The 26,760-nt window shown below is 31.8% G+C and overlaps 2 protein-coding genes and 1 long non-coding RNA gene across 4 annotated transcripts in view; 2 read left to right on the top strand and 1 right to left on the bottom strand.

The window, feature by feature from the left end:
- LOC125069235 overlaps positions 1 to 10,359 on the top strand; it is a 33,676-nt gene extending 23,317 nt beyond the window's left edge. Inside the window, exons 29-38 of the mRNA XM_047678659.1 lie at positions 810 to 1,019; positions 1,108 to 1,338; positions 1,558 to 1,664; positions 1,984 to 2,107; positions 2,487 to 2,660; positions 6,340 to 6,467; positions 7,054 to 7,176; positions 7,646 to 7,768; positions 9,678 to 9,838; positions 10,039 to 10,359. Coding sequence (XP_047534615.1) covers positions 810 to 1,019; positions 1,108 to 1,338; positions 1,558 to 1,664; positions 1,984 to 2,107; positions 2,487 to 2,660; positions 6,340 to 6,467; positions 7,054 to 7,176; positions 7,646 to 7,768; positions 9,678 to 9,838; positions 10,039 to 10,303 — 1,646 coding nt within the window. The 3' untranslated portion in view covers positions 10,304 to 10,359. The remainder of the gene's footprint in view (positions 1 to 809; positions 1,020 to 1,107; positions 1,339 to 1,557; positions 1,665 to 1,983; positions 2,108 to 2,486; positions 2,661 to 6,339; positions 6,468 to 7,053; positions 7,177 to 7,645; positions 7,769 to 9,677; positions 9,839 to 10,038) is intronic.
- Positions 10,360 to 12,118: 1,759 nt separating this feature from the next.
- On the top strand, positions 12,119 to 14,199 carry LOC125073758. Of its 2 annotated transcripts, XR_007120060.1 has the most exons (4): positions 12,119 to 12,329; positions 12,817 to 13,052; positions 13,500 to 13,710; positions 14,119 to 14,199. It is a non-coding gene; the product is annotated as an uncharacterized LOC125073758 (long non-coding RNA). The 2 variants fall into 2 exon arrangements; XR_007120064.1 differs by lacking the exon at positions 13,500 to 13,710.
- The window catches only part of LOC125073751 (ATP-binding cassette sub-family C member 4-like), a 29,527-nt gene continuing 16,554 nt past the window's right edge, over positions 13,788 to 26,760 (bottom strand). The window contains exons 9-26 of the mRNA XM_047684778.1: positions 24,828 to 25,006; positions 20,993 to 21,157; positions 20,340 to 20,477; positions 18,800 to 18,967; positions 18,390 to 18,509; positions 17,958 to 18,018; positions 17,683 to 17,863; positions 16,865 to 16,911; positions 16,510 to 16,719; positions 16,135 to 16,365; positions 15,915 to 16,021; positions 15,715 to 15,838; positions 15,409 to 15,582; positions 15,114 to 15,241; positions 14,829 to 14,951; positions 14,628 to 14,750; positions 14,394 to 14,554; positions 13,788 to 14,315 (exon numbers count right to left, since the gene is read on the bottom strand). Coding sequence (XP_047540734.1) covers positions 14,036 to 14,315; positions 14,394 to 14,554; positions 14,628 to 14,750; positions 14,829 to 14,951; positions 15,114 to 15,241; positions 15,409 to 15,582; positions 15,715 to 15,838; positions 15,915 to 16,021; positions 16,135 to 16,365; positions 16,510 to 16,719; positions 16,865 to 16,911; positions 17,683 to 17,863; positions 17,958 to 18,018; positions 18,390 to 18,509; positions 18,800 to 18,967; positions 20,340 to 20,477; positions 20,993 to 21,157; positions 24,828 to 25,006 — 2,720 coding nt within the window. The 3' untranslated portion in view covers positions 13,788 to 14,035. The remainder of the gene's footprint in view (positions 14,316 to 14,393; positions 14,555 to 14,627; positions 14,751 to 14,828; positions 14,952 to 15,113; positions 15,242 to 15,408; positions 15,583 to 15,714; positions 15,839 to 15,914; positions 16,022 to 16,134; positions 16,366 to 16,509; positions 16,720 to 16,864; positions 16,912 to 17,682; positions 17,864 to 17,957; positions 18,019 to 18,389; positions 18,510 to 18,799; positions 18,968 to 20,339; positions 20,478 to 20,992; positions 21,158 to 24,827; positions 25,007 to 26,760) is intronic.

Here is a 26,760-nt window from a genome sequence, read left to right on the forward strand (position 1 = left end):
CGTCTAGAATAGAAGATAGTGAAGTAGAATGATATTTTGCAATAAACTAACAATATCAATGTATGTAGACGATTAAATAAAGATAATGATTATAGTGGTTTTAGCAATCATTATTATTTCGGTGTTTGTAATAATATTTTGTTTATATATTTTATCTATAGTTCCTTTTTTAATTTTACAAGGCAATGGTGATGACGATGTCTTCTTGACCGATTTTGGACACGGCGATCATGTTTGATAGTGATTGACCAAGTGCGCGGTAGATTTTGTTGTGTATTAACACATATGTCTCGTACTCATAGTCCAATGGGATGGCAATCCGATGCACTGGAGAAACGACATCGTAACAATGCCATCTTCTATGTTTTGGGTTCACAGAGGACATATTTTTTTAAAGAAAACTCTAATTTAAACCCAGCTTCGTAGAACCTAAAGCCTTCTAAGCTAACAATAGAAACGGGTATAATAAATTTAAATATTACAGGTATGACGAAAAAACTAAACGATTAAAACAATTTTAGTATGGATTTTTTTTGGCTTATAAGGTTGTCTACTCTAACTAGTTCAATTTGATCAATCGTTGTAAAATTTGTTTGATAATTTAGATCGAGTTTTTAATCATTGTTTATTAATATACCTTTGTTTGTACTTATTTCGTTATTTAGTGAAGGTTAAATTATTAGGCAAATGCCGTCATTTAAAAAATATACTGCGTGTCATAGCTTCCGTAACTGGGAATTGCATCACTTTACTGATATTTACATCACTTGTTTTCCGAGTTCCAACCAAGTTATTTTATTTTCTTTCAGACACCAGTCTTGGCACGCAAGTAGGGCCATTGACGACTGGTCTATATCTCTGGATCTACGGTGGAGCTGTATTATTTATAATTATTATGACACACGTAAGAATAACAGCTTTCGTGGTCATGGCAATGCGCGCCTCTCAGAACTTACACGACACGATGTTTAAGAATTTACTCACGGCCGTTATGAGGTTCTTTGATACGAATCCATCAGGTAAGCTATCAACTTTTCAAGAGCAATCATTTGTTTGGTGACTCATTTGTTGTTGTATTAAATAAGTTAAATAACGTTATATTTATAGGTCGAGTTCTTAATCGATTTTCCAAGGACATGGGCGCTATGGATGAATTGCTTCCCCGTAGCATGCTCGAGACGATTCAGATGTACCTGTTTGTTACGAGCGTGCTAGTACTGAACGCGTTGGCGCTGCCTTGGACATTAATACCGACAGCAGTACTGCTGTTTATATTCGTTATACTCTTGAAATGGTACTTAAACGCAGCCCAGGCTGTTAAGAGGCTGGAGAGTACTAGTGAGTTTTATTATAATTACTAGTTGAGTAATATATGAGTTCAGTATCGTAAAAATTATAACTTCTTTTTATTAAATTTTATTTTTTGTGTAAATTAATATAATTTTCATTATATGATGCAATTTTGCTTATATGATGGTAGCATAGGTAGGTATATATTACAGACCGAGTGGTGAATAATAAAGTATAATATAAATTAATCTTTCTCACTTTCAACAGCTAAAAGTCCCGTTTTTAGTATGATAAACTCAACAATATCTGGCTTATCAACTGTTAGAAGTTCCAATTCTCAATACAGGCTGCTTAAAATGTTCGACGACGCTCAGGTAACTTATCAGCTATGACTTAAAGGTTATCTTTATTGACCGATAATGTGGTAATCGTGACTAGAATATGTTCTTTTGTTTATTTATTATTTATATGCCCTTATTATTTGAATAGATAAGGCATTTTATATCCTTTTTTAATTTAGAGTTCCATAATCTCTGACCACAGATGCAAAATTATATTATTTTTTTCATCTGTGGTCAGATATATGAATATGTAACGTCAGATATTTAAATATTTTATTTGTGTTTTTTAATTCAAAATATACAAATGTTATTTCATCTTTATTTTTAGTGTAGTAATTCTTTTTATTTTTAGGATCTCAATTCGAGCGCCTTATATACATTGTTGGGTGGTTCAAGTGCTTTTGGGCTATTCCTGGACTTGTTATGTCTCGTGTACCTTGGAGTTATACTTGCTGTATTTATTTTAATAGATTTTGGTGAGTTTTAATTTTCATAAACAAGTTGTTATTTTTTTATTTTTACACACTCTGTATTTGAATATTTATTTAACTAAATTTATCGTCATATAATTTTATATTTTTTATAGTACTATGTTACGAAATTAATTATTATTTAAAAATACATATTCGAGTTAGTTTACGTAATCCTCATGCAGGATTTAAGCAATTTAATTGTAAGTGAGAATTAACCTATCTGATGTAATCCGAAATAAATAGTATCTTACGTCTCGCCTTTCAATTTTGCCATTTTGTTTTTCAGTAGAACCTACTTTCTGAATCATCAATTTAATAATTGTAAAATTATGAGCCTATTGGAATATATATATTTTTAAGTAATATTTGTTTTCCACGTTAGGTTCTTTGATAGCTGTGGGCAGCGTGGGTTTAGCTGTGAGTCAGTCCATGACTCTAACCATGATGCTACAAATGTCGGCGCGTGTCACCGCCGATCTCCTCGGGCACATGACCTCCGTGGAACGAGTTCTGGAGTACTCGAAGCTGCCTGCCGAGGAAAATATGGAAGATGGACGTGAGTTGAGATTAAACTAAGTATAATTCTTATTGTGCAGGGTAAGTAAGCAAGTGTAACTAATAAAGGAACTAAGGACATAACATCTTAGTTACCAAGGTTGGTAATTGATTCTGTAATTCCTTACAAAACCAATGCATTCCTCCTTACTAATATTATAAAGGCGAAAGTTTGTATGTTTTGATGTATGTTAATCTTTCACGCAAAAGCTGCTGAATGGATTTAAATGAAGATTTACAATAATTCATAAAGATATTGTGTGAATAATACTTGACAAGTAACCCCTAAAACTCAAATCAATCAAAGTCACCGTCGAAAACTAGTGATTAATATTTCTTACGACGGCAATGTCTATGGGCGATAGTGACCACTTACTGTCAGGTGCGTAATTTGCCGCCTAACTATTATAAAAAAATTACCCTTAAAAAGACTGTATTATTTTATATTGATTAAAAACATTAACCGAACCTTGACTGTGGGGTCTACTACTACATTTTAAATGTCTATTACATTTAATATGTAGATTGACTATTTAGTAAATATTTTATGTCTCGAATACATGTTTAGTCTTGAATAAAGTTTTCATGTTTTTATTTTTAATTAACTTAAGAATAAACACTCTTTAGTATATATGAATATTATTATATATGATACATATTAAATTTAAGGTGTATAAACATACATGGTGTGTATGTGTACCTGAAAGGGTACTTTCTAATAGATGTATCTATTTTAATGGTACGAAGAAAAACTAATAATATATAACTCATAAAGTCTTGCCGCCATGTTTTTTTCACTCGAATTAAAATAGTATTAGACTGCAAATATTGATAATTTGGGATTTTATTTTATATTCGTCTATGAAACAATTCCTATAAACTATTCATGTAGGTTTTGTTATAGTGACGATTGCGTAATTTGAAATAATTATGCAGGAAAATGTAGCGCACCTTCCACTTTGTATAACAATATACAAAATGTAAAAAAAATTATTGATTTCTATAACACTTTTGAAAAGATAATGTCAGTGTGAGTAACTATGTTTGTTCGAATAACATCAATGTATGTATGTTGTTTTAAATATTTTTAGCCTTTGCTCTTATTTAAAGTAAATAACATTAGCTCACTCATCCAATATAACAATAAAAGTATTGATGATTGGAATCAAAAAAAATTTAAGTAGTTAGGTTAGGTAATTCCGTATTTTAGGGACCACTTCAAAGTAAAATTGTGTTATATTTTTTGTGCTTGTATTTTATCTAGTCTATCGAGGTCGAAATTTTTCAATTGATTTTTATTTCTTGAGGCTACGATTGGCATTTGTTTCCTATATACACATCTATAGCACAGTTCCCATATAATCAAATAAATTTCATTGCCCTCCTTTATAACAAATTTTAAAAAGATTGTATGCTACTACAATTTTCAACGTTCACGTATTAAGTATACATGGCGCCGCACCGGCGCCGCGTGTTAACCGCAAATTCCCGCATTGAATAGTAAACCAGAGATCACAATGCAGGGGGCAATATAAAGTTAACTTTGCTGAAGTTTTTATAAAAATAATTAATTAATAATATGAATGTCATTAGTTGTAGCAGCAGAAAACATTTTAGAATATTTAATGTTAATGACCCTTTGCTGGGCTAAGGCTTTTCTCCTTTTTGAGACGGGATTCAGATTATTCCATAATGGGGGACATAGATACACATAAGGCATATTTTCATTCGCACTTCCAAGTATCGTTACGATGGTTTGTTTGCACATGAAAACGTTCGACGTTACTGCTCAGGTTAAGATTTAATTGGTTTAGTACTGGGTCATCTCGGGTCAATTTAAAGATGTACTAAAACATGTAACAGAGAATGCCAATCGAAATAGCTGCTTAAGCGTCACTGTCACTGTTATGTACACAAAATATTGGCACGCCAGTAGTGCCGTACACGGTCCATAGACTAAAACATAAACGTGTGGTCGGCGTTGGCGCCATCTACACGTAACCTTAACTATGTATATAATTTTTTGGTAATTAATACTACTAATGACATAATGACTACAATTAACATTTTTTATAATTCGATAACGTTTAACGTAATTAACGTATTGAAACTTTGACATAATTGTCTTCTGTGAGTAATAATTTTGATAGGCATATTTTAGTTTCAGTAGGTAACAACGAAATATTAACAATATATCGGTGCCTTACATTGAAAACTTCTTCAAGCACATTTTCAATGCTTTTGTCTGTTTTTTGGGTTGAAAATCTCCTCGAGCTTAGAAAGAACATGCACGACTCTGAGATGCGTTTAATGCCAACTATTGAATGTAAATGATGATTTTCTTTCGTCGTTTCTTCTCAGTTTAGGGTATTTTCTTTTGCGAACTGGTTTTTGCTTCTAAATTGACAATCAATAAGTAATTGTAATGTTTCTATATTGAACAAAGGATTTTAATTGTTATTTGATGAGAATTTTTCATATATTTTTGTGTACTTTTGTAAAGTGACTTTGTATTTATGACATCCGACTGTGGTTCGAAAGTCGTAAATATTCCAACATGTCTTATGTTATTGAATAATTATGTAAAGATATTGAATAAAATATTTGGCTCTCCATCGTTCTGAATATTTGAAATCCGATATATTTTAAAATGAAAGTATAGAATTTCCAAGGTGTATATTAAAAAGATATTATGCAATATATTCTCTAAATGACTGAAATAATAATAACTAAGGCAACGTCATCGTAATTAGGAAAAAGTAGAAAGTTATGACGTCATTATAGGTAGCAAATTTAGTCCTATTGAAAAGTAAAGTTTTGTTATTATATATACATTTAAAATTCTATTTTCGACACATAGGTTAATATAACAATATCTAACTGTGCAAAAAAACGCATATTAAACGATTAATTTTTTATGGTTAGTCTGTAATTATATTTAAAAAAGATAAAAACCCATTACAAACATAATCTTGAACAGATGAATCAATTGTACAAACATAAGTTGTTTATTTTAATTCCTGAGTGATTTGTGTTCTAATTATTTATTTATCTTATATTATATTCGTGTTTGTACATACTTTGAGTTATATTTACAAAGACGATAGCGTTTTTATGTGTACACGTGCACTTATAATTGCGACATAATATTATGTACGTCACGTATGAAAAATAATTTAATATTATTGCTACAATATTAATGTTGGTATTATTTTTAAATGTGTATGTATTTTATTCGTCTTTTTATATGTAAATTTAGTAATGTCTCTTTGGTCTAGTGGCTAGCTAGGTCAGGCCAATAAAAAGTTATAGAGTTTTTTGGTCAAGATATTCTTAGGAGTAGCCCGAAGTTAAGGAGTTGGCAACGTTGCACTATCGTGTCTCAGTAAGTAAAGTTATTGGTCCTGCGACTGACCTCTTTGAGTATGCCGTTCTATCGGAGTATGAGAATGATAGCTGAGAACAAAGTGCTCACCTGAGTTAGCGCACCTTTTTTCACTCATCTGACATTGACCGCCTGGGCGGAAATAATATCAGCAGAACTTTTTCATATTTATATTTAATGGACATTTGTCGCGATTTGCGGTTTTTTTTGTTAGTTTTTACATTTGTATTAATGTACCGTACGTACTTATAGTAAAAATATAAGAATAGACTTATGAGGCAATTTATAATTTCAGCGACTCAAGCACCACCGAATTGGCCTTCAGATGGACAAATTCAATTCGAAAACGTCAGTTTGAAATATGGAGCCGAAGACCCACCGGTGCTTAAAGATTTGAATTTTACAATAAATAGTGGATGGAAGGTATGTCATAATTTTTAGTTTTATTTATTTTCATGTATAGATGAAACGCCAGACAACATAAAACTCCTAACCTTTCGCGCGTTATAAAAAATATGACGTTCATGCACAGGGTGATAAAAAATTACTCGATGAAGTTGCTCGCCAAAGCGTCAATAAAGTGTCAAGTCGCTCGAAATAGAGAACTTTATATTGTGAATGTTTAAATTTGTGAATAAGTGTTATAGTAGTGTTGAAAAAAGAGCAAATTACATTTATTATAATCATTTATTATTATTACGTAGATTATTATTATTTTATTGTAATTAATTATTTGCAAGCAATTAAAAAATATTTTAATTAATAAAAATATATCATAAAATGATGAAGAATTAGAACTTGTCACGCGTGTACATATACTAGTACACACAGTACACGCCCCTGTTTTTTTGTTCATTGAATAGTTCTTAGATCATAATAGAAATGTAGTATCATACAGTTTTATTCAGGGAAAATCATATGAAAAATGATGCGAAAATCATCATAATATACAACATATATTATTAAGTATTGTTATAAGCTAATTCTTATAATTTGATTTGTTTCGTAGGTTGGTATCGTCGGAAGGACGGGTGCTGGTAAGTCGTCGCTGATGGCTGCCTTGTTCAGACTCTCAAATATCGAGGGCAGCATTAAGATCGATGGTATCGATACCTGTGGAATCTCTAAAAAGGTTAGATACAGTGTCTTCATATTTAAAATTTTTTTTGTGTCACTTACAAGATGCGAACATTACTACACATTGTACATAAACTCAAATGTATTAAGGCTATAATTAATTGAACATGGACATTTTATAGGGATGTATTTATTATATCGACGGGTGAGATTGTATAGTGCCTTTATTTTCAAACTTTTCTTTGAGTTGTTGTGGAATACCAGAAGCAAAAATAAAAGTAGTAAAAGTAACAGAAATTATAAATCATTTTACAGCTTTTTTTTTTAATGTCTAATATCGATTCAATTTAAAAACGAATTTATTAAACACATACAATACTACCGTGACGTGTTAAGATATAAATGTTTTAATATTTGAAAAAGTATTACGTATTACATTTTCACAAAACCCAGCTTACAATAAAAATCATAACTCACGTACGTGTCGTGAAAAGGTTATATTAAATGGTATAAATTTGTCGCAGGATTTAAGATCGAAAATATCAGTTATACCACAAGAGCCGGTTCTATTCTCTGCTACGTTGCGATACAATCTGGATCCGTTCAATCTCTACAGCGACGATGAAATTTGGAAAGCATTAGAACAAGTAAGTAGAAAGCTGAACATATCATTGGTCTTGTTAGATTTTTGTTATGGGTGGGAAGGCGGACGCGCAAATGGACACCTTGATGGTATGTGGTAACCACCGCCCATAGACATTAGCGCTGTAAGATTTTATTTTTATTTTTATGGTATCTGTAGGCGGATGAGCAAATGGGCCACCTGATGGTAAGTGGTCGCCATCGCCCATAGACAATGGCGCTGTAAGAAATGTTAACCATTCCTTACATCACCAACGCCTCATCACCTTGGGAACAAAGATGTTTTGTCCCTTGTGCCTGTAGTTACACTGGCTCACTTACCCTTCAAACCGGAACACAACAATACTGAGTACTGCTGTTTGGCGGTAGAATATCTGATGAGCGGGAGGTACCTATCAGACTAGGTCGTACAAAATCGTGTCTTATACAAACGAATTCGTCAATTAATATACAATAATTTGTCTAGCCAAAACAAAATATCAATATAATAAAATTGTATACTGTAACTATAGAGTAAAGTATATTAAAGATGACTTCTTTCTATTTTTTAAACAAAAAGTACTGTGATATATTAATAATTAAATTACATACTATTATAATTATTTATATATTATAATAAATTTCTTCTGAAGTTGAGTAAATATGTTTTGATATAATTTTTAATAAATTTTAAATACTATTTAATAAATAAAAAGTAACAAAGGAAAATAGGGTCACTACAAGTGATGGTATAGTAATACTGAACTATAAATGTCAAACAAAAGTCAGAGGTCGAACGTCGAGCTCGGTATTCTCGTAACATCCTGGAATTTTTAATAACGAAATGACTACATCTGTATTGGATTGATAGTGTTAAGTACGTATGTACGATCATTGAATTCTTTTTAGAAATTGTTTTTTATTTTAAACGGCGTTCTTAATTAATAATGGCATCGCAAAAATTTAATCGTCGGCAGTGGCGGTTTCCAAACGCCCACGTTTGGGAGACAAATCGTGGACGTCGGCGATATCAGCTTTGCGAGGTTCATTTCATTTCCCAGATAAAGTTCAGGTCCCTTTCATTTACCAGTTAAGAATTACGTGTTAAAATGAATGAGCTAATTAGATAATCTACCGCCAAATAACAGTACTTTGTATTGTTGTGTTCCGGTTAGAAGGGTGAGTGAGCCAGTGTAATCACAGGCATAAGGGACATAACATCTTAGTTCCCAAGGTTGGATGCGCATAGGTGATGTAAGGAATGGTTAATATTTATTTGTCTATGGGCAGTTGTGACCACTTACCATCAGGTGGCCTATATGCACGTCCGCCAATCAATGCCATAAAAAAACTAATCTATATGAGTTTACTGTGTAATTAAACATCTTCCTATGTGAGTTTTATGACAGACGTTTGATACCGAAATAATTGGCGATTCGGTGATAGGGAGTCTCACGAGCGGTATCGCCTTTTTTACATTTTTTTACATAAACAGGTATATTTTTAACTTTTAATTGTTACAAATAAAAGTTAAAAATATATCTTTTTATGTACGAATCACGCGTACGTTAATAATTACGAATAACTAAACTTTGAATAACTTGTAAAACATTTTCGAACAAGATCTCCGATGCCTATTCATTGATTTGTCTTCGTCTCTATCTCTTATCATATCCTCAGTAACTTTCGTCTTGCTCACGTCATTTCAACCTCAGCAACTCTTTTTCGCAATCTTCTGTTTACTTCCTAGCAGTCACATTCATACTGAGGGCAACATCATTGAGTTGCCCTGAGTATAACCATTATTTAAAGATTTCAGATAAATTAGAAATTAACCACATGATTATGATAAACAAATTTATAAAACCAATCGGAGATTATTTTGTGAACCCAATATGATCACATGTGTATTACTATGATGAAATTGTATTGTAGGTGGAACTAAAGGACGCCGTGCAAGCACTTGACTTCCACGTGACAGAGGGTGGGACCAATTTTTCCGTTGGACAGCGTCAGCTTGTATGTCTCGCACGCGCTGTACTACGCAATAACAAGATACTCGTCATGGATGAGGCCACGGCAAATGTTGATCCTCAGTAAGAAAAGTCCAATTACAATATATTTTCATGTCATGTCGAACTTATCTAATTCATTTTTGATTTAACTAGGAATATCATATCATTCTTTATTCACATTATGAATTGAAAATAAAAATAGTATTCCAGTTATATAGACTAATTAAATATATATTTAATTGAAATGCTTAACGATTGAATTGAATTTTTTTTTATTTCAGAACGGATGTTTTAATCCAAAAGACTATACGAAGACAGTTCGCGTCATGCACTGTGCTCACGATCGCGCATCGTCTGCACACCGTCATGGACTCTGACCGCGTCCTCGTGATGGACAAAGGGCGCGTCGCAGAGTTTGATCACCCATACATCCTACTCTCAAACCCCAACAGCTTGCTCAACTATATGGTTAAAGAGACTGGGGAGGGTATGAGTAATGTTCTCTACGAAACAGCTAAGGCGAAATACCAAACAGAAGTCTCGTAATTAATGAGAATTTGTGCAGATTTATAGGGCAAATGTTTAGCTGTAATAATAAAACTCTTAATTTTTTTTTATTGTAGAAATAGGGTGATTTAATTTTAAGTTAAAGTTAATTAAATACTGCCATGATTGTGATTTTTATTTAATTGTTTTTTAATTAATAGTGAATATATAGTATAAGAAATACTGTTAGTCTATTTTACACATTATTATCACCTAAAACTGGATATTCTACAAGTGAGTGACGGTATTTAAAATGAAAGATGATGTGTGGTTTCCACGAAGGAGAATAGCGCTAACCCATTTAAATTTGGGGTAACGCAAGAGTCGACCTACGAATCACCATCTATGAATAATAAGTATACACGAAAAGAATTTACTGCATAGTGCAGTTTGCGTGCATGTAGATATTTGGCAAGATTAAACAAGTAATTATTTAATTTGAATTAAAATTCGTTTTTATTTTTACTTAAATAAAATATATCAAGAATTTCAGAAAAGTAACATTCATCACATTCATGTATAATTGTGATACAAATACACATTTGAATTCAAATTGAAAATAGGTTATAAAGGTATGTCTTTTACGTCCTAATGGGTAACGATCACACTTTTAACGAGTATATTGTTTGAAGTTTTGTTATTAGCGTCAATGGTTGGGCTGGAGCCTGTTGTTAGCTGTTTAACGCTAAAAGGATATAAGGGATCCTTATTCAAAATTATCATCGGTATTTTCGAAGACCCTGTGGGCTCGTCGATCACGTTCGATGGTACTCATCACAGCTTACCTTTGGGCTTATAACAAAAGCGCTCGATAGATGCGGATATTCATCTCTCTTGAGATTGAACGATACTCCTGATCTTAAATTTAATCTTTAAAGTGTTGCTTAAACATTTGCACATTTTGAGGCAAAGTGAATATGATCGTTCAGAACAAGGGCGTTACTGTGAAATGTGTCAGCAGTTGATGTTGATAATATGCATAATTAATACGCAAATCCGTGTTTACATTTAAGAAAAAAAACAATTTAGAATTTGATATTTTATAGAAATCGTTTAATGTTTTTTTACAGCGCTACCAATGATTTACAATGGTGATTAAAACATAACTAAGGCATATTATAGGCACGCGTATATAAATAAAAGTATCCGTGAAGTCAGCAACAGCATACGTCTAAATAAAGGCGATAACTACATTTATGACGATTAAAATAAATGCATTTAAATGTTTCCTGACATTAGAAAATACACCAATGATTTTAAAAAGCATAAATTATTTTAACATGTATAATAAAAATCGTTGGTATGCACTTTCAAATTTCGGCCATCATAGTTAGGTATATAACAAGATACTTAAATAAATAAAGCGAACGGTTAGATGGGTTAGCAAAAATAAGACTAATATAGTCATAATTGTATGATATAATCCTATATTTCATCTCATTACTTATAAAAACAGCTTTATATTGTCCACACGAAATGAAATCAATTAGGTTAGCTTATTATTATTATTATTTAAGTACGTTATCGCATCTAATTTATTTATCTTGTTGTTTTAGGAATATATTTTGCCTACTCAATTCAACTGTCTATCAATAATTTCAAATTTAATAATCAATCAGTAGTCCCCTACGTGTCATTTGTTGATATCGTACTTAACATTGGCAGAATATTTTGCACTTCACACACAGCACACAACTCAGATATACGTCATAACGAAAAAAGAAAAAAGTGACATTCAATTTTTTCCAACAAAATTAGCCGTAAAATTGCATTAAGATGAAAATAATAAATTCCCTGTTAGCTCTGATAATAATATGATTTTTACTATAGATTTTACAAAATAAAACATTTAAAATGGGCTGTTGCGAAAGTGATACGAGTTGCTGTAAAACATATTTTTCTATGTTTAAAAATCTTCATGTTCTCTACATATCTGCGATACTAATAGTTTTGATTATGTACTTATCATGGTCACTGTACGAGTGCCAAATACGATGTTAAGCTGAAGTTGGTAAAATATTTTCCAGTAAGTTACTTTTCAAGTTTTTTTTTCTTTACTATGATATAAGTAGGTGGACGAACAAATGGGGTACCCGATGGTGAGTAGTCACCACCATAACATAGACAATGGCGCTGTGAGGAATATTAACCATTTCTTACATCACCACCAATCTTGGGAACTAAGATGTTACGTCCCTTGTGCGTCACTCACCAGAACACAACATTTTTGGATACTGCTGTTTGGTGGCCAAAGTTATCTAAAATTGATTTGATTAATTAATTTCATGCCGCATAATCAGTGTTGCCCTGTGATAATATAACAACCACATTTTATATACATACAAATATTATATTATATTGTATTTTTACATAGAACGTTGTCATTTAAGTGTTCTTGATATTACATTGTATTTTATTATTTTATTGATTACATAAACGAATATAATGGGACCAATTGCACTCTATATCAAACTAACAGTGTCGACACTGACTTACTGTAAATTTAATTTCAGAATCAAATTTTAATAAGAAGATAAAAATAGCAAGTTACGTTTACCATTTGTCGTAAATGTAATAAAGCACGATGACTCGTTGTAAAACATGCGTTGATCGCGATTGGAATCAACTCTTCAATGAAAATAGGGTCCGTGGACTTTTTTTGGGATTGATTCTTATTGCAATTATATTGTACTACCGAATCTATCGCTGCTATCATCCAAGACGTCGATTGTTTTCTATTTTATGATAGGTAAGTATTGATATAGACTAGTAGAGTTTTCGGATCTATTTTGGTCTAATCATAATGGCCTTATGTTTCATATGGATAAGGATTCAAGTGTAGATTTTTTAGTTAACTAAGGGATAGGCCCTTAGTTAATTAGCAACATTACTCACTACATTTTGCTTGACAGCGCATATTACAAAAACATTTGCTCATATCGGTATCTGAAGCTGGTGTTTAAAATCATCGGAAAAACGAAGAAATTATGGGGTAACAAGGATCTGCATTCATATGGGACATAAAAGTAAAAACGTAAAATGATTCTATTTGCACATTACTGACTGTTAAAAAAACACTTTTGTTCTATTGCTCACAAATTTTAGTTTTCTTTTTGTCATCATTAAGTATTATTGAAGGATAATCCTTAAATAAATAATATTGTACATAATCATCATTATACTTGCTATTTTACAGACCTTGGCTTTGTTTGCGACGGTCAACATAAAATTTAATAAAATTGGTTTGCACAAAAACTATTGAATCCCAGATTAGAATTATACGAACAAAGTCAGCACTTTGTTCTTAAAGGGAAAATATGTTATGATATTTGGAAACGAGCTCATATGCTTTATTAACGCCAAGAAAATACTAGGAAGAAGAAATAAATATGTGTTTATAAAAACGTGTATGTTTATTTTTTTTTTACATTTTTCTTAATAAAGTATAATATTTACATATCTATTTAACTATTACTTTTATTATTACTAAATACGAATTTCACTTATTTTTTATGTTATAACTTTTATGAACACGCAGGTCCAAAAAGTATTGCAATTCGAAAATACAAACTTGGAAGTCAATGTTCGGTAAAATTCACCCAGACCAACATTAAAATTAAAGATATAATCAATAATTTAATTATTAAATTAATTTATTGCCTAGTGAAATATAGTGCTGATAAATTGATAGCTTTATCACATACGTATGCTATAAATTTTGTGACTATAATATCATCTTGCGTTTTCTTGTACATTACTCTGGAAATATGCGTCCTTAGCAACTTGTAATAGTTTTTCACTACTTTTGTCTCCAGTTTCCTTGACCATCGAGGTGAAGTGGCTATTTGGATCACAGAGGAGGTTATAAGGATGGTCGAATTCAACAATTTCTCCGCTGCTCATGACTAAAACTCTGTCAGAGTCCATGATTGTGTTAAGACGATGAGCGATGGTCAAAACAGTGCATGACGCGAATTGCCGACGAATCGTTTGCTGTATGAAATTGTCGGTTCTGAAATAGAAGAAAATTTATAAGAAATATATCTAGTCTTGAACAGAGTCTATATAACAGTATTATGCTTAAACATACTGTGGATCGACATTAGCAGTAGCTTCATCCATGATTAGTATTTTGTTTGATCTTAAAACTGCTCGAGCTAAACACATGAGTTGCCTTTGCCCGACAGAGAAATTTGAACCTCCTTCTGTCACTTTAAAGTCCAAAGAAGGCACAGCTGATTTCATGTCAACCTGTAAATTGTAAAATTCGATAAATAAAATATCTTAATGTAATTTATTTTTGTCATTATTTTTTTATACGTACCTGCTCCAATGCTCGCCAAAGTTCGTCATCGCTATAAATATCGAAGGGATCGAGATTGTATCTTATAGTAGCAGAGAAGAGCACTGGTTCTTGAGGAATGATCGAGATTTTTGATCTCAAGCCCTTAAAAAACGGTTATGACGATAAATATGCATGTTTCAAAGTTTAAATATTTACATTACTAGTGGTAATACTACCAACCTGCTTAGAAACTTGAGATGTATCTATTCCATCTATTACAATTTTACCTTCAATAAAGGCAAAACGGAATAAAGCTGAGATTAGTGAAGATTTACCAGCGCCAGTGCGACCAACAATGCCAACCTGCGGATATAAATATGTACTTTTATAACCTAAAAAAAGGGATGTGTTATGCTATTTGTAATAATTTTGTTTGTTGTAATATTTTTTTTATATTGACAATTTGCAGAGTATTTTCCTTATTTCAACTAATACTTGCTACATACATTTATAATTATTGTTTACCTTCCATCCACTTTCAATAGACAGGTTCAAGTTTTTCAAAATGGGTGATTCATCAAGCGCGTACTTCAAATTGACATTTTGGAACGTGATGCTTCCTTGAGAAGGCCATGTAGGAGGTAGTGCTATTTCTTTAAACAAAAAAGAGACATTCGCTTAAAAAAAAACAAAAACAAAAAATAATTACAAAATAATTTATAATAATAAGTTTTACAGGAGCAATTACTACAATGGGATTTCTATTAAATGATGATCTATCATTGTTTTGAAATTGAAAGAGGTAGATTAATATACTAACGTCCGTCAAAGAGATTGTTTTCAGTTTCGATGCGGGTGTACTCTAGCACACGTTCAACGCTAGTAAGTTGCGCCAAGAACTCCACCAATACACGTGCACCATATTGCAGCATCGCAGCCAATATGTTAGTTTGAGTGACAGCTAATCCTACACTACCTACAGCGATTATGTTACCTGCAAATTAACAATATAGTATTAAAACATTACAATCGTGGTTATCGCAGGTCACATTTTAAGTTTTCGTACAAGAAATATTCAGTATTTTGAGATAAGAATGCTAAGGTATATATTATTTCTTAAACTTACCGAAGTCAATATACAGGAAAACAAAGATAATTATTGCAAGATAAACTTGGGTCAATACATCTAAGTAAAATCCAAAGGTTGATCCACCACCAAGGAAACAATTCCAAGCGGAGGAGTGTAGGTCCTGAAATATAATTAAATTATAGAAGATTACACAACACTTTTTGTTTAGTAGATATTCTAATAGTCGATAAACATACCTGATGCACATCAAATTCATCTACAAGTCTTTTTTCTGCGCCAGCTGACCGTATCGTAGCTATTCCACTGAGAGAAGATGTTACCATCCCAAAAACAGGACTTTTTGCTGAAATTCATTTTTTTTGGCTAAGTTATATTATATATATTATATGTGTTATTATACGTTAATAGTGATAATATTTCAGTCCGTCTAAAATTTCTATTAATTTTTTCACTTACTTGTTCCTTCAAGCCTTTTGACACCCTGGGCTGTTTTCAGATATAGCATAACAAGAAAAACAAAAATAATCATTAGCACAGCTGACGGGATTAGTGTCCAATACAATGCGACTGCGTTGAGAACTATTATGAATACTAAAGTACTGTATATTTGTAAAACATCCAATAGCGACCTCGGTAAAATTTCGTCCACAGCGCCCATGTCTTTTGTAAATCGATTGAGAATTCGACCTAAAAATACAATAAATAAAATTAGCTTATAAAAATTTTGAGAGACTTAAAATTATATAAAATTTGAAAGATATCACCGGATGTATATACATATAGATAGACAATCGCTAAATAATACTTATGTAGTAAGTCTATTTATTATACCTGAAGAACTGGTGTCAAAGAATCTCATGATACCCTTGATCATGGTGGAGAACATGCTATCGTGGAGATTTTGAGAGGCACTGACGCAGAGTTTTGCGAAGGGGATGACACGAATGTGAGTAAGAAGGATGCATATAATCACGATGGCGCCGTGTATCAGGAGGTATTGGCCGGTAGTAAAAAGACCAATTTGAACATCTAGGCCGGGGTCTGTTGGAGGAAGAAAATTATATTAAAAATAAAATTGAAAATTTTCGGCAAAGTTCAGCAAACGGAACGCAGGTTTTTTTTACATGATATATGTTAATATTATTATTACTAATCAGTAATTATAGTATGAAAAGTTGACACTGACCCATATCACCGCCAACCTCTGCTTCATATAACACCATCTGGTTTGTCCTTTAAAAAAATTTGAAAATTATTAACTAGTACAATAAAAAAATACGTATATACGAAAGAGTTATTCAACGTTGTATTAACGTATAAAAATAAAGAAAATGCAAGCTGTAAGCCAATCGTGAGGGTTAAGCCCAAACTTAGAAGTCGCCCTCGCATTGTTTGTTTAGTGTCTCAACTTCAAAGGTCAAGTGAAGTCGTGTAGTCCCGCGCGGCGAACCTTGTCGCTGTTATGTCATTTTCTCTCGGATTGTAAGAACTTACAATAGATGGAAAATGAAACTTGAATGACGCCAAAATATTTTCGTCTTAGCAGGCGTCTTATATACGAGATTATTTCATGATTAAAAATTTAAAAAGTACACTTACTTTGATATAACTTCAACTGTTATAAAAATATTCATTATATTTTTAACATGTTACTCTTATCATCGCTAAATGTAATTCATAATGAAATTATATGTATGTTCTTTCATGTTTATAATACGAGAAGACAGCATTTTAATTAATTACTGATTTTGAATTCGGACTAAAGTATAAATATTATATAGTAATTTCAAATAGGTTTGAGTACAAGTTAAAAATGTAATATTAAATATTTTTTTATTTAATGTTTAAGACTATAATAATTTTTAATAAGCAAAACTCGTAACTTTAATTTTATGTATCATTACTTAGTTACAGTATGTAAATACAATACGTATAGTTGTGTTTTGTTTTGTATTAAGTTAATAAACTTGCACACATGCATCACGACGACTAGCGCAGTCTTACCAGTAGCTGATCCAGTAATCTGAGCCTGCTCCACTAGCTGCTGTTATCGTTATCATAATAACGTTGAATAGGATGAACAAGGCGCTTCCGCCTGATCTGAAGTAAGCGTACATAACTTCCCAACGCAAGTTTCCTGATTGTCTTTCTTCTGCTGCCATTTTCTGTTCCTTAAATACTTCACCTTAAATAAAAACAGATAATTAAAAATAGATTTACTAAAGACGCATATGTTTTCTTGGAGGTATGTACGTTTATTTAAGAAAATATATGATCACCTTGGTCAATGCTTTCAGTCGTCGATATGGTTCGAAGCAGAGCTGGTTTATCGTCTAATTTCTGGAAAAGAATATATTTTATAAATCGCATTTAATATTGCCGTGCGGCATAATATATCATAAATATAAAGTGTTTATGTCACAACGCTACTATTAGATAGCCGAGTGGTTAGAACGCGTGCATCTTAACCGATGATTGCGGGTCCAAACCCTGACAAGTATCACAGAATGTTCATGTACTTAATTTGTGTTTATAATTCATCATATGATCTAGATTAACATCTCGAGGAAAACTGCTTATGTCTACTTTCAATGAAATTGTGCGACATGTGTATCATCCAAACCGAAGCAGCTTATCTTCTCCCAAAGGGAAAAAAGATCTTAGCCCAATGGTGGGACGTTTAAAGGCTTTACTTTTATTAATTTACTTACACCGGATTTAATACTGTCAGCATCTTTGTCCTTGCCGTCTTGCAGTGAAGACAGCATTTGAGCGAACTGCTTACCGGATGACGCAAGTTCTTCGAAAGTGCCCATGTTTTCAATTCCACCCTAAATAATAATTTTGATTGTTTAATTTATCGTATTTTTATTAACAAAAAGTGTATCCAACAATTTAAATGGGTTAAGCAAATATTATATACCACTGTGATTTTATTATAAGACATCTGCAAAGCCTTTTATTATCTAAATCTAACGTTTACATCGGTGTCTTATTGTTACGAAAAATTATTAAAATTATCAAAGTCTAATAAAATATTTCAAAGTTCTATAATTAAATAAACTAAGGGATAAAACCGATACTTTTGGACCAATAATAATAAACATAGGAAAATATATACCTCGTTCAAAACTATGATGTAATCTGCGGCTTTAAGAAAGTGAAGTTGATGTGTCACTAAGATTCGGGTGCTTCCACGCAGATATTCACTGATGCAACCTTCAAACAGTAGTCGGCCAACGTTCGCATCCACTGCCGAGAGTGGATCATCCAAGAGGTAGATATCGGCCTAAAAGATATAATAAAGTTGCGGTATAATATTTGTCTAATAATCAATTTTAATTTCCCTCTCAGTTGGTCTTTATGAATATCAGACGACATTATAAATATACTACTGAAAAATATATTTAAAACTCGAAACATATGTGCAAGTATAGCACATCACATGACATTATTCCCGTAGTATTACGTAAAACAACAAACGATACCGATAATAGATTTTGTTTTTGCAAGGAACTCGGCGTTATTATTTTTTTTAACCTTATAGTCCCTATGTTGACGGAACTAGTTCATTGCAAATATCCTGCAAGAGAATCCAATTTTCTTTGGATGTAATAAATTCATATTTTCGCATTCGACGAGATTACTTTTCCCCCAGGAAGGATGCAATGACTTGAAGCTGGAAATTTAGGGCTACAGTTTATCTTTATCGATATATTTTTATACATGAGGTTTGATATATGGTATAAGTATATATGTATGTTATGTTGTTTTCTTTTAACTATGTTATGTCGCGACCCTGGATATGCGAATGAAGTATTTAAATTGAAAAAAACTTGTAAGACAATATTTGTATAATTTTATTTATATCTTGGTTATATTAAATCAATTATTAAAAGGAGTCATGTTTTGTACAGTAATTTAATATAAATAAAAGCAATAATTATGTAAAAAGTACTTCTGTGAAACAAATATACGTAATACAAAAAGTAGATGTCGTTCTCTAGCAACATGGCCGCCTTTTGTATCATTCCTCACTTTGACTTATTTGTTTTCATTGTAACTATAACTAACAAAGATAAGACGAGCAGATTTTTCAGCGCATGAATATATGAAGTAAAATCAAAAATAACCAACGTGGCTTTGACGATAACCCTGTGATACATCCATCTTAAAGTCATGACACAGATATATACAGATTAGTTCGTTTGACGAAATATTCTTAGAGTATTATCGTTCATGATATGCACGAGTAATTTAAAATTACCACAAAGGGCACGGTGGTGATGACGACGATGATGATGATATTCTAATAATGTATTAAATAAAGGAGTTTTCTTGCATTTTATATAACAAAATCAATTATTGTTTCGATTTATCAATTGAGAATGACAACATTTTTTCTTTTGTGATTGTCCAAACTAAACTGAATCGTTATAGAATTTGTTTGGCTGAATATGACATACAATAAAAAAGGACTAATAGTCACTGAATAGCCTTCTTAATTTAAGCATTCAGCACATTCGCTATGGCGATAAATGAATGTTTTTGTACGTGTTATGCAAAAGATACGTAATCTGTAACGGTCGAATCCAATAGAGGCAAAATTGGAAGCATTGAACATATTGCTCTCGTTCGAGCTTAAATAAAAAATCAATTACTTCTCTGTAGACGGCCCGCGCCAAATTGATTCTAGCTCGCTGCCCTCCCGACAGCGACACTCCCCTCTCCCCTACCAGCGTCATATCCCCGTACGGGAACTGCTTGAAGTCCTTCTCCAAAGTGCATACCTTGCATACCTGGAATATATTAACGTTTAAGATCGATATTCACAGGGTTCAATTGCAATTTCAGTAAAGAAAATATACGTTTCAATAGTTTTGTGTTTAATAATAATAACATAATTCCTTGCAATGAATGTATTTTTCGCCTTCATTCCGCCTACGCATTAAATTTATTTTAAGAACATTTTAATTCTTTTTTTTTTTCATTGGAAAACTCAATAATATGCACTTTTTTATAATTTAAGATAGTTGAATCATGTTTAAAGTAAAATGCCTATAAATATTCTGAATCTGTCTGAAGAAAAAGCCTCTTTTCTGTCGCTGGTTGATGAAGTTGAAGAACATATTATCCGACCCAATCTGTTGGTTTCCTCGTGACGTTTATCTTCATCATAGCTCAGAGATAATTTATAACAACTAATTACACATTTAAACTTAGGAGTGTTGTTGTGACTTCGGATTTATAACACGATAATAATATAATAAGATTAAAAAAACAAGTTTTGTAAACAAAAGTAATGAATACATACCCTTTTATATTTGGCCGCGTCATATGGCAGACCGAACAATATGTTCTCTCTGACAGTATTCGGGAAAAGCCACGGTTCTTGGGACGCGTATGAAATTTCTCCAGCCACAGATAGTGTACCACTTGCCGCTGGTAATTCTTTAAGCAGCAGTTGCAGAATTGAAGACTGAAAATTACATATTGATCATATAATTACGTATTTAAATAAATAATAATACTTAAATAATATGTAAAATCAATCTTATTTATTTTATTATAAATGTTATTGTTGTTATTCAATAATAAAAATGGTCGAGATTCTAATGAAATTTTGCATACAATTCGAGTATCTTCTGGCGTTAACGCCCATTATAATGTAATATTCACAGTCATAAAATATAACGATTCAATTCCATTGTAATTTACATGTTGCAGTTCAAATGTTACTTTTTTTTTAAAATATAACTGAACGAAATGGGCAGATGATGGGTATTACATTTGTTTTATTTCTATATATAACTAATACTTATTATTATAATAAATTTCCACAAATAAAGCTAAAGATTAACAATGTGATGCAAAGGGCGGTTTCGTCTCTAAAGTAAAGATCTTTTCTAGGCTTACCAGGATCTTTCACAGAAAGATGTTCAATACAAAAATATATACTGACGTATAAACTAATGACGTATAAATAATTTAGTTAAAAACTTATCTATCTCTTTCTTTCATCATTGATTTAACATTCGAAAAAAGAAAACAAAGCATTGTGCTACTAATCACACTCTAAAGACTTACATAAATAGTTTATATAGTAATCGTTTATATATAGTTATAATATACATAATTATACACACATAAAGCATGTTGTAATTATATTGAATGAAGGACGTAATAAAGTTTAAAGAAAGTAGACAGGGATAGGAAATAGTGTTTTTAAAGTAAGAGTATTTAAGGTATAGGAAGAAGGTTGGAATGAATGAAAAAATTGACAATAGAGTTTACTTGGTGGTAAGGTTTTGTGCAAGCCCATCTGGTAGCTAGACGTTAGTAGGTAGACTTTAGGTCTGGTAGGTTAGGTGGTAGGTTCCACGCACTCATCATATATTCTAACCAAGCAGTTCACCCTTCAAATCGGAACACAACAATACTTAGTATTGTTGTGTTCCGATTCAGCATCTTAGCTCTCAAAGTTAGTGGCGCATTGGTGATGGCCAGGCCAGGCCAGGCACATTTGCCAGTCCGGCACCAATATCATAAAAAAAGTTGAAGAGGTGAATCTGAACCTTGGGAAGTATAACGTAGTTTCAGATAGTGTGGGTGAGAGAGAGCACGTGTAAGCCGCGACGTCTGACATTAAGCCACCTGAGGTTGGAACTTCCTTCGTAAGTGTACAAAAGTTGTTACAAATTCCTTCAACAAATCGCATTAACATATCGTATTGAATGCTTTATGCCTTTGCTCTTTGACTCGCTGTTTTCCGTTTTCCAATAACGAAATATTACAGTTGCACCTCTCACCTCTATTTACGTGCCGTATCCGCTGATCTGATATACAATTTAGATAACGATATCCCCAGTCTCGGAGTTACCTGTTCAGTCCGAGTTCGAAATTACCATTTTTCATGCATTCGTGATGGAATGTAAAATTATTTCAAACTGTACCTTTGAATTCTGACGTATGTGTTCAAGATATATGTATAACGACAGTACGTTAATAAATTATTTTGAACCAACGCACACAGAATGTTATATAAAGTTAATATAGACGCAGACGAAATGAAGTAAAGGGATCATATTACGTTTATACATGTATTTATGTACATTACAATGTATATAAATTAATAATTAGATATTTACATACAAGCTGTGCCTCGCGGCTTTATCCGCATTAAATTATAATATAACTCAAGTGATAAATAATATATTAACTTGACTTTTTCTTTGAGAGTTGCTTCTCAGGTTTAAGTTTGTCTTTTGACTTATAATGATATCATTTCTTAATAATTTGACTAGCGTGCTACTGGTCGGATCCTTGCATAAAATCATCGTGAGGATAAAACAAATATAAGGTATGATAGTAACCTCAATTACACGATCAATAGCAGCGACATATTTTATTTAAACAGGCTCTCACGAGCGCGATATCATCGATACAAAATATTAAACATGAATTTCAGAAAATAGCCGGCAACACAAAAATATGTGTATTTATTTGAAAAAAAAAATACAAGTAATTTTAATTTTTTTTTTTAATTAAGACCTTAAATTAGATAATTTACGTCACGTTTGATCACACATGTCTTGACTAGTGTCTGCGGCTATTCTAATTTACTAACTTAATACGTCCAACTTATGTACGTGCATAACGTTTCCACAGAATAATTCATAGTTTTGGTGCTCCACATATTGTAGATTACAATTTATACTAAGGGCATCGCAAAAGCAAACTCTAATTTGATTTACATTACTATGTAAATATATTTTGGATGTTGTCCAAAGTAATGAATAGCAATGCATATAGGCATTAAAAGCTTTGATAAAATATATAAATATTCTATATATATATAAAAACGAAATACCACTCATTGTTTAATCACGAAATCTCAGAAACCATAAAACCAACAAACTTGAAATTTGACAGGTAGGTTCTTTATAGGGTGTAGACATCCGCTTACGAAATTCCAGCTCTAAAGAGTTAAAACGGTGTTTGGAAATTGGTAAATTTAAAATGTATACTCCATAGATGGTGTGGAGGTTTACAAATAATGTATCTTTAGAAACCAACCCCCTTCTGGGGTTAAAACAGGGTCCAATGTTATTGAAGTTGACATAATTATGGCAAAAGGAATTATTGAAAACAACTACTTACTATTAATATAAGGTGGATGTTTTATTATAAAATAGTATAAAAGAAAGTCGCTTCCCGCTTTCTGACTTGTCTTATGTATGATTAGAACTTTAAAACTACGCAAGGGAATTTGATAGAATGATTCAAGACGAAGATTTATTTGTATTATATTTAATTTCTAACCTAACACTTGCGACAAAACCTTAAAACGTGAGCGAGGCTGCGGGTGACAACTGGTATTTAATATTAGTAAGGGTACATTTTATTTAGTTATTACAACGATTTGTTAGTACGAGAAATAGGTTAAATCTTTCACAGTGTTCGTACTTGAGTAAAAGAATAATTTTATTTATTACCCTACAGCTTTATTGTTGGCAAGTTATTTTCGTAAAAACAATGCAGATGTTTAACAAAAAGTCGCATTGATCAATTGGGTCAAAATATTAAGTGCAAATGGCGTTACAATTTACAGGCCTAACCTAGCGATGTGGAAATTGCAGGTTCCATATCGATACTAACCCTTAGGGCTTTGGTCGTCCCTACTTCTAGCTTTACGCTTAATTGGAGGGGTAAATAGGATTATATAATAAGGAATATATATATGATGGTAGGGACCATAAAAACGATGGATGGATTGTGTGAAAGACGATATGATAAGAAAGAATGTTACTCGTGAGATGACGTCCGACAATGCAGTATGGAAGAAAAAGACAAGCTGCGCCGACCACAAATAAAATTGGGATGAGGGCAGGAGGATGATGATGAATATATTTATATTATTAGCAATTAATTGCAACCAGACATTGCTATTCTAATATTAAATATGGACAGATATATAAAAACATAAATTAATGCAATAAAAAATATTAATGTAGTAAATTATTATTTGCACTTAAAAGTGGAAACCTCCTTAACTCAGATCTATCTTAGATATTATAACGTAATATATATTAAAATTCTTTACTTCACTATACATCTTCATAATACATCTCCACAACAATCGTGCTTACCTTGCCAGAGCCAACAGCGCCTATAATAGCGCAGAGTTTTCCTTTTCGAATTCGCATGGATATGTTTTTAAGCGCCATGAAATTCGGGTCCCCGGTCCAGCTCGCTGATACGTCACGAATTTCAACCACCGTATCATTGGATAGTGAGATGCTTCGACGGTATTTTCTCCCAACTGAGCCTAGATGGAAACGTAATAAAATTACTTAAAAAAATAAAAATACAGTACTTATAAAATGTTAGTAAAATTCACTCGTTCTCTATTTAATAAGTACTTAAACTTACTTTATTCACATATTAATATATAGATGTAAGTATAAAAGTTTATAATTAAAGTATGCTCGCAACTACGCTACCCAGATTTTTAACAGCCACTCCCTTACTCGTAATTACGAATCGTAGACTCATTTTTTAACCAGAGTTCATTTTAACGTTACTTACATATAAATATAATAAAGAAAAAATATTTTTCTCATTCATAAGTATAGAATACCTATATATTTCGTTTTAAATTTTAAAATAACTATATGCATACATCGTAAGGCTAAAACATGCTTGAAAGCCTGCTAAGGGTTTTCGTTTCAAGATATTATTTTAAAGACGCCATATCATTAGTATTTCTTTTAACACACTTCCACAACAAGCCTTATATATATAAATATATATCAAACAATAAAATTGTCTTTTAGTTATTATCGTATGATTTTCCTAAATAAGGGCAAAACTAATTTAACTAAAATAAGTTGGAAGAAAACCTGTATTTGAAATATTTTACAACTGAGCAAACGTCGAGTTATTAAGTTTAAATAGAATTTTAATTTATAAATGGACGGAGCAGAATTGCTGCATTTCAGTCTCGAGGGAGATCCAATAAAGACTTTATTCGTTTAGTGTTTCGGGAATGCGGGCACTGGTCGTAACGTTCATTTGTAAAAAACAAAAAAGTAATTCTTAACAAATAGCAGTCACAGATTGACAATGTATAAACTCACGTAAGCAAATCTAATTTTATTTTTCTATGCTTCTGTTCTAGTGAAAATATATTTTCAAATTTCGAATTTCAAATATAAATTCTGTCTAGATTTATTACAAACAGTCCTCACAAATTTACAGTGACATAAATACTTTTAATTGATTTTATTTTATTTCTAGCTAATGCTTGTATATTTCGCAATGCCTAGATATATATATTTCTTAGCAATTATCTGTTATGACTCGCGCCTCTACGTTGATGGTACTATGCCAGAAACCATTACGAAAGTGCCAACAACTGTACAAAGTTTCAACTCAATCGGTTGAAAGGTCGCGAACACGAAAAATACAAATTAAAGTAACCTCCATTTTTAAACCTCTGCTAATTTCTGGTTCGGAAAAGTTCAGTTTTGTATACAATGAAAATTCAAATATTATATAATATTGGCCTATATAAATATAGGCTCTTACAAGTAGCATTTAAACGAAATTGTACAGGATTGTGGATTTTTGAGTATAGACACCAAATTGGTTAGATAATCATTTTCATTGACAAATTACTTGTACAGATACAATTATGTATATATATCCTTTATTAAAATTAATTTACTCCAAGGATTTTTAGTATCGATATAATTTTTTATAGATTGTCATAGTTAATGGTTATTCGTTATTAATGCTCACTTTATATATTATGTTAATTGATAAACGAACAAATGTATTACAGTGTAATATCACTGTACAATATATACTAATATTATAAATGCAAAAGGAACTCTGTTTTTTTTTACATTCTCGCTGAAACCGCTGAACAGATTTAAATGAACTTTGATTTGGAGATAGCTTGAGTCCCAGAGAAGGACAAAGGTTAGTTTTCTAATATACCCCAGGTGGGGGTTAATTGGCGAGTGGCGGTTTGTGTGCTATAGGTATAAATTAAATGCTGGTAAAGCCATAGTTTCA

This window comes from Vanessa atalanta, chromosome 2 (genome assembly GCF_905147765.1).
Source record: "Vanessa atalanta chromosome 2, ilVanAtal1.2, whole genome shotgun sequence".
Classification (NCBI taxonomy): Eukaryota; Metazoa; Arthropoda; class Insecta; order Lepidoptera; family Nymphalidae; genus Vanessa; species Vanessa atalanta.